Raw genomic sequence first — 8599 nt, 5'->3', positions numbered from 1 at the left:
ATATGTAATTTTTATGATCAAAGATGAGTTTTAAAGGATAACTAAAGGGGGTAAAGGGGGACTTTAACCTTTTAATTTTGCCAAACAGTATCACAAAATGTCTGACACTTTTTTTTTTTTTTTTTTTTTTAAGAACATTAAACATATTTTTAACATTAAAAATAACCAGATAATTCATTTTTAGGTAAATAATTTGGGAAAGTATTGTTCCAACATGGTCTGTAAAATTGAAGTTAATTTATTAAACATAATTAAATACAATTTTCTAGAAATATTTTGTTTGTATAATAACATGGTAATTCATACAGAAAAATTAAACGTATTATTAAAAATTACAAATAAAGTAGTACATGCATTTCTTTTGAATTTCAGTTTACTTATTCAAATTTGAATTGTTTTGTATCTAAATTTTAGTTAATTTTTTTTATTCTGTTCAGTTGGACTTTAAAAGGTATTTATTCATTTAATTTTCTTCTCTTTCTTTCTTTCTCTTTCATTCTTTTTTCTTTCTGTCTTTCTTTCTTTCTTTTGCAGGTCTGGCACGGTCCAGAGATGTGGTAGCGGGAGCTTTCTGGCTTGTGGAAGGACAGGGCCTTCTCCTCCTCAGTCTGGTTCTGCTCTCACTTCCCGCAGGCTGTCTACAGGAGGCGCGAAACCCTTCCAGCTCTCTCCACAGGGTGAGTGCTGCTTTCTTTTGTCCTAGTCATGTCACTAGCTAAAGATGATTTAAGAACCCTTGTGCTTCTGAACAAACTCTCTGGCTCTCTCTGTCCTTCTGTTTCAAAAGTGGGCACAATTCCTGAGTTGCCAGGTCAAGTTTGCCCAACAACTGCAGAAATGGGTCACAGGGGCTCTCGGGGTGGAGGTATAATCATTCTTCCTCTGTTTGCATACTGTTTTTGTCATGTTTTTAAATAGGATGACAGTATTTCATAGCCCAATTACTTTCCCTTTTGTAAATATTGCATGTCAAGAAAGTTGGGAAACAATTGCTTTCAACTCTTCCCAGAATGTGAATGTTATTCATTAGTGGGGTTTTTTTTGTTTTTTTGGATGACTCCACTTGAACTCTTCCTGTCTGTATCTGTTTAGAAACCAAGGCTCGGCAACAGCAGCAGGGTCTGGGCACTCGGCTCAACAGCGCCCCCTGTTTGCTGGAGGCGGCTGGTGGGTGCAGGCAGAAGGTCAGGAAGCAGCATTCAGACCCGGTGGTGGCCCCTCAGGGAAACATGATGCCCTTTAGGACCCTGCACTCCTCACCCAGGCTCAGTGAACTTATGCAACGCAACCCCCTACCAACCATCCTGGGTTCTCCTTCCAGAGTAAGATTTCATGTCTGTTTGTGTGTCCATAAACTCGCAATATAAACTGTTTAAAGTTTGGGGTTGGTAAGATTTTTAAAATATTTTTGAAAGAAGTCTCTTATGCTCACCAAGGCTGCATTTATCTGATCAAAAATACAGTAATATTGGGAAATATTATTGTTTTTTTTTTTGTTTGATTGTTTGTTTTAATATATTTTAAAATGTCATTTATTCCTGTGATAGCAAAGCTGAGTTTTCAGCAGCCATTACTCAAGAAAGATTTCTTATAATTATCTGTGTTGAAAACAGTTGTGCTGCTTATTTTTTTTATTTAAGGATTCTTTGAATAGACAGTTTAAAAAAGCATTTATTCAAAAAATTAAAATCCCTTGTAACATTATAAATGTCTTTACTGCCATTTTTGACTAATTTAATGCATTCTGGCTGAATAAAAGTACTTCTTTTTTTTTTTTTTTATCTTCTTGACCCCAGATTTTTTTAAGCGCTGTTGTGAATACCATCTGATAAATGAAAACAAATTATGTAAAAATATCCTCTTCTTTCTCCATCCCAGGCCATGCCCCCATTTGAGTTTCCCAAGCCCCTGAGTTCCCCAAACATGATCACGTTTCTGACCCACCAGGGCCTCAGACCAGCTCAGGGAGAGGCTAGTTTGTCACCTGCCTACCATTCTGAGGAGAAGAATGGCTTTGAGAGGTAAGAAAAAAATAACTGGATGGATATTTACTCCTCTTCAAACCATAGTAATTGTCTCGCTGTCTACATGGGCAGCGTTGTAAACAAAATGGAACCTCTTAAGTTACAATGACGCTCTTCAAAAAGCTAGTCAGCTCTCCTAGTTTTGGAACGGAACCCTGGACTCAAGCTGATACAACCCTCGCTGTCCTTTGCATTCCTTTCTGCTTTTATTTTTTCTCTTCTTTTGCTTTCTCTTTTATAATCTTCTTCACTCTTTTTCTTGTCGGGGCAGGTCTCAGAGTGCCAGCCGCCTATCTGATGTGCTGCTGATGGCAGCGTTTGGGGGGCAGAGAGGAGAAAGAGGCAGCATGGAGAATATCAACTCTGACAGAGCCATAGACATCACAGGTGAGCTCATTGACAAATGTATTAATTTTATCAATGCATAAATTACCTTTTTTTTTAAATCATTTTGAAATCATCACTAAATGAAAACTTAAAGTGAAGACCTGATTATTTCAGGAGTCTTATCACAAGTCCATTGTTTTTGAATGATGGTGCTACTTCTGCTATATTTTCACACTTAAAACAATAATTTGGTATTCCTCTTGTACCATTGTCCTCTTTTATGCTAAGAAATAAGTCACCTGGCAGTTCTCTCCCAAGTGGTTCCACTGCTGCCAGCATTAAGTCAGAGTATGATTCAGTGGGCTATATAACACTTTTAATTGTCAGGAAATTACTTGTCTTTAAAAGTTTTGGTTCAATATACTTACCTGTTGATCAAAAATAGCCGTAAACCTATACACTTTTTATTTTTTTTTTTTTAGTAACTTTCAGGAGGGTGTACTCATTTTTGCAACACAAAATTTTATCACTTTGATAAGAAAATCTTATTTTGCTGAATAGTTTTGGCATTCTTCTTTGGAACATTACATCTCCAAAGAACCCTAACATGTCTTCTAAGTAAAGAGTAATTGCTGAATTTGTTAAGTTTTAGAGGGGGTGTACTCATTTATGCTGTGCACTGTATTTTAGAATGTGATCACAGAAATAAATTACAAAGCTGAATTTTTGTCAGCCGTAATCTATATACAGTTTTCATGTAACACACTCTTGTTTTTCCACTCACAGCGCCACTTGGTGGTGGAGGCTTCGTGGTGGGCTCTGGTAGCCCTGCTGGAGTGGTGTTCAACGTGGGTTCTCCTCCCAGTGGAGGAACACCTCCTCAGAGTTCTCGCTCAAGGAAGTTCTCTGGTGAGTTATTTTTCCCCCTCTAGTTTTGACTCTATTTAGATTTAACATGGATCCTTCAGGGTAATGCTGACCCAAACCCTTCAATGTCTCACAGCAGGCTCTTCAAGCTCCATTAGTCCTGTAGGGTCCCTCAGCAGCCGCTACCCACAAACAGGCATTTGCATGGACGGCTACGAGGGGCCCTCAAGTCCCCGCTATGGGTTCACTGACCCCATCTCAGCAGTGACTTTTGAAGCCCCTGAACTACCAGAGGAGACCCTAATGGAGGTAAGCACCGATTACTGCATTACTTTTTGATAGGATCATGTTAGCAAGTTTATGTTTGAGTTTAACGCCACACTTCTCTCTCCACCGCAGCAAGAACACACGGAGACTCTGCGCAGGCTCCGGTTCATGCTGGACTTTGCTCGCTGTATGGTGGAGGTGGCAGGAGCCCGGGGTGGAGAGGATGCCCAGGCCGACCTCTCTTCCACCAGCCTGCTCCAGCAGCAGAGTTTGGTTGCCGATCAGGTCAGCTCTCTGAGCCGAGAGTGGAGGTGAGGAGATCTCTCTAGCAATGGATCACAGTTGCTGTTTGTTTTATACATGTTGACAGCAGAAGGACAGTGTCACTAGTGTTGTATAATAACCAGTAACTTCAAAAACCATTAAAACAGAAATGAAGACTTTAGATCTATAGTCTAGAGTGGCATTAAATGCGTGTGCATTTATTTTACAGTTATGCTGAGCAGTTGGTGCTTTACATGAAGATTACAGAGCTTCTGTCATCTTCACTACAAACAGCCATGGAAGGCATCAAGCAGGGAAAACTCTACCCCTCGACCACCGTCAAACAAGGTCAGCAGTTCAGACACACTTTCTTCTCACCACAATAGTAAAGCACAACAGTGACATCCACTTTTGAAGCATAGTTACCATCCATTTTCTCAATACGCATTAAAAATTCATTTTAAAATGTTTCAAAGCACTTGTATAAAATAATTATAAATATCTATAATATAGTAATGATTTTATAATAATAAAATAAATCTAATATATAAATATTTCTTATATATATAGTTTTTTTATTTTATTATTTTGGGATTCCTCATCCCCGAAGCATTGCAAATGACTTAACTAAAGTAAGGGGCGGTGAAATATAAAAATCTTGACAAGTCATTGAATACAAGTACAATGTAATCAGGGGTGCACATAAGTGGTCCGCAGGTGCGCATACGTGACCAAAATAAAAAATGTGCTGTGTAAATAAATAAATAAATACGCTAATTTGCGTACAAACATGGTTGACAGCTGTTAATGCACAATTACCATTTTAGATCGACAAACTGTAATGCTGTATAAGATTGCTGATTTTAAGGTTGAAAATGATGGTTTTTTGATTTTTGGTTGCACCTCCTCTTCTGTTGGTAGAGCACCTCTTCTACATTTGTTACAAAGGTTGAAAATTATGAAAATTCATAAAGTAAATATCAGCATCTCATTTTTAAGTTTTCTATAAAATAATTGTATTTTTATTTAATACTCTTATTTTTATTTTAAAATATAATCATAATATCACACTTTATTTTATTTAAAAAATAAATAAATCAAGTGCAAAAATACTATTATCACTATTATTAATGTTTTTTTAAATGATATTTAATGTGTCACACTATGTGCAGTATAGGGATCAAACCAAATCTCTCGGTGCTCTTATGAGAGCCAGGCTGAAAAACTTACGTGCACCCCTGAATATAATACATTTAAAATGTGAAATTTAGGTAAAGCAATAAATGTTTATTGAAAAATATTTAAATGTATATAGTCATTAGAGGGTGTCGGGAAAGGATTCCCAAACTTTTTTTTGTCAGTTTTTAGCTAATATTTCAATAATTTTGTTCCCGGATGTCAGTTTATACAGTATTTGCATGGCATGCAGGTAAACAAATGAAATAGTAATTTTTTTTACTAACTTTTTATTTGTTTTGTTTGAATTGTTACATTATTTATTTAAATGTTTTCATTATTATTATTATTATTTATTTAATTATTAACCTCCAGTTTGGGAAAACCTGGTGTAGATAGACTGACCTACAGTGTTTTATGGAACTAAAATATATTAGAGATGCAGTGTCCAATGTACAAATACTTGAGACCAACTGTAGTTTGCATGCAAGTCAGTAAAAATGTCCATACAGTGGAACTGAGGAGGTTTTCACCTTGATTTTTTTCTTTCAGTGGTGAGGAGGCTGAATGACCTGTATAAGTCCAGCGTGATGTCCTGCCGTTCTCTGAGCGCTCAGCTGGAGCGATTCTTCTCCCGTAAACACAAACTCATGGACCACATCAACAGCATCACCGCAGAGAGGCTCCTTTTCAGCCACACTGTACAGATGGTAAGAAAAACGTTAGGAAATGATGACATCCAGGCTCTTTTCTGTTGTGAATTTGAGCTTTTAACAGTTGCTCAAGTGTATTTATGAAGTGGTCTGGTCTTACAGGTGCAGACGGCTGCTCTAGATGAGATGTTTCATCAAGGGGAAGCATCAGTTCAGCGCTACCATAAGGCCTTGCTGCTCATGGAGGGTCTGTCTCTCCTCCTCACAGATCAGGCTGACATCCTCAGCGTTAGCAAGTGTGAGTAATACAATAGACTTCAGTACGTTTTAACATTTAAGATGTCATTTTAAGATCATTTGCATAACCAGGATGATATTTCTCTATAGGTAAGCAATGCATCGAACGCCGTCTCAACGCCTTGCAGTCGGGTCTCTGTGTGTAAAATCTCTCCACCACGCAGCTGTTACACCATCAAGATTCCCGTTTCTCCCTCGAGCAATCTTTTTCCAGTGCTGTGGGGGAGGGAACGGCCCTCTGATTGGACCACGTTAACCTGATTGACAGCTGATGTCGTAATGGTGGAGAGATGCGAAGATTTGGACGTGTTGCCACTTTACATCATCACCAACACAGAAGGACAGAATAACACCTGTGTCAGTTGTCAAGATGAAACCTGTTTCCACAATTATTCTCTCACCGAGTTTAAAGTGTAGTACAAACATGTTTCTCAGTGCACTTGTTGGCTCACATAGGAATGGTTGCGTGTTATAAATGGGTTGTGCAATCTTAGATGAGGTTTATCCACCCCAGAACATCAGTTTCTTATATTTTTCTTAGTTTGTAGTCAGTGATCTGCCTATTCACTACGTTAACTAGCAGAGAGACGTTATAGATGTTATAGAAATCACTTTTAAGATGATTATAAGTGATTTAATAGTGCATTTGGGGGTGCTTTGTGTGATTGAAGTTAAAGTCATTTTGTTTGGTTGGTTGGTTTAATTCCAAATGTCCAGTTAGAAGTAGATACAGTCTTTGGATGAATGTTGCAGACCGGTAAATGCGAGCTGTGCACCATTTGAATGTTATAAGAGGCCCAAATACTCCCTCACTGGGGAGTTTAATCAGAAATTCAATGACCAAATTACAAGCCATTCGAAAAAGAAATAGTTTTGCCAATTACTTAATAGACATTCTCATTGTTCCTCAGAAGGAAACTGTATAAAGCCAGCAAAATCATTTGTAGCACTTTAGTGAATGTTTACCAAGTAAGGGCATGTCAAATCTCTGTTTCCTCCTTAAAATGTCTAGGAAATGAATATTGTGTGCGGTGTTTGGACATCTCTTATGGCCTGTTCAGTTTCTTCTTTTTTTAATAGCTATTATTGTGTTTGGCAATCATTTGTCTGAATGTAGTTTGGCTTTTTTAAGTTTGTCGCATTAGGGCAAGACATAAATGTCCTGCACCATTACAGAGGATTTTAGCTGTTATTTGGTCTAAATATTATGCCAAAAAAATCTTAAGTGCATTTTCTAGATTAGATAAAGGCGTTATTAATGTCAGCCCGCTCAATATTAGGTTGGCGTTGGCATCAAAAACGGCTGAATTTATAAGAAACTCTTGATTATACCGAATCATATGTGTGCCCTGATGATCGGTCCTCTTCCTGATTTCCATCTAGATTAAACTGGGACTTTAATGCCTATTTTTAGTGTTTGTTCTGAGGACAGAATGTACTTCCTTTTGGGTTGTGCATGCATAGTTGTTCCTGTTGTTGATGTGAGCTGTGTATAATCTGAAGCAGGTATATAAAGGACAGGTCTTAAGATAGTAGTCAATTCTTGCTTGCACTGTTTGAGGACTCTTTTGTTAGGTAAGCAGAAGACATTAAAAATCAAGCGGACCATTTGTGTGAACACCACATTTCCTTACTTTCTTTGTAGAGTTATATAGTCAGTGCTTTTTAGCCTTATTTCAATTGTGTTGTATATGAACAGTGTGTTTATGTGTTAAACAATATTTAAAACATTTTTAAAATGTGCCTTTAAAGAAAAAAAAGCAAACACTGAAAAAATATTTTCCTTTTTTTTTTTCTTCTTTCTTTCTTTGTTTTTGTACATTGTCAGTGTGGAGTGAGTTGTGTTTCGATTGGTTGAATTTGACTGGGTTGAGATGCAGTGGGATTGATTTAGTTTTGCTTCACTTTTATGTGTGTGTGAATGTGTTTGTGTGTGTTTAAATATCATACATACTAGTTTTCTTTGAATAAACTGAAGTGCGGTGTCATGATAGTGAGACATAAGCTATTATTTCTGTTTTGAGTTCCAAAGGCCATAGCAACATGCATTTTTCCCTCTTATACTTACCAGTTAAATTGCAATTTTAACAACTTTGTTAAAAGAGTAATAGCTTTTTTTATTTTCTCTGTCTGAAAATTTGAGGATTATGCTGCATTACATGTATTTGTTGTGCTTTTTAAATGGCATAAAATAAAAATTGTGTTTAATCCATCAACTGTCAATCGCCACCTAAATGGCCATTGGATGTATCGTGACACTTTTAATCGCTATGTACCGCATGAAGTGTTTGGTCATCTGATTTAAGCATCACTTTGTCATTAATCTACAGACACTAAAGCTTGCAATATGTGAGCTCAGCAGTTCTGCATCACTACACTGTCTGACGTCCTCGTTTTGTTCTCCAGTAATAAAGACATGCATCTGTTTTACCTTGATTTCTCAGTATCATGTGTAAATCTGGATTGTAAATTATCGCTTTCAAACTTATACATTTAACAAACGCATGGAGATTTGCTTTCCGTCACCCTTTCCCCACCAAAGATATGAACGTTCCCAATTGTGACTGTTGATAAACATTTACAGTTGTTTGTTCTGTAAAAAGATCTGTACACACTCTTTCATGTCTATATAATATGTAACTTTTTGCTTTAAACAGTACAGCACCAATAAAAGAGAAAAACTGAAATAAATTGCCTTTGTTTTTTGTGAGCCGTAGTCTGATA

General features: G+C 37.0%; 1 protein-coding gene across 1 annotated transcript in view; it reads left to right on the top strand.

Moving 5' to 3' along the window:
• LOC107739710 (serine/threonine-protein kinase ULK1-like) overlaps positions 1 to 8013 on the top strand; it is a 29586-nt gene extending 21573 nt beyond the window's left edge. Inside the window, exons 17-28 of the mRNA XM_016551915.1 lie at positions 535 to 677; positions 788 to 865; positions 1093 to 1322; positions 1879 to 2021; positions 2296 to 2411; positions 3138 to 3260; positions 3355 to 3527; positions 3618 to 3796; positions 3979 to 4097; positions 5478 to 5635; positions 5741 to 5876; positions 5966 to 8013. Coding sequence (XP_016407401.1) covers positions 535 to 677; positions 788 to 865; positions 1093 to 1322; positions 1879 to 2021; positions 2296 to 2411; positions 3138 to 3260; positions 3355 to 3527; positions 3618 to 3796; positions 3979 to 4097; positions 5478 to 5635; positions 5741 to 5876; positions 5966 to 6021 — 1654 coding nt within the window. The 3' untranslated portion in view covers positions 6022 to 8013. The remainder of the gene's footprint in view (positions 1 to 534; positions 678 to 787; positions 866 to 1092; positions 1323 to 1878; positions 2022 to 2295; positions 2412 to 3137; positions 3261 to 3354; positions 3528 to 3617; positions 3797 to 3978; positions 4098 to 5477; positions 5636 to 5740; positions 5877 to 5965) is intronic.
• The last annotated feature ends 586 nt before the right edge of the window (positions 8014 to 8599 follow it).

Source organism: Sinocyclocheilus rhinocerous, unplaced genomic scaffold (assembly GCF_001515625.1).
Source record: "Sinocyclocheilus rhinocerous isolate Xijiao unplaced genomic scaffold, SAMN03320098_v1.1 scaffold585, whole genome shotgun sequence".
In the NCBI taxonomy this organism is placed as follows: domain Eukaryota; kingdom Metazoa; phylum Chordata; class Actinopteri; order Cypriniformes; family Cyprinidae; genus Sinocyclocheilus; species Sinocyclocheilus rhinocerous.
Note: the sequence above shows the minus strand (reverse complement) of the source record. Positions and strands in the feature narration are given on the sequence as shown.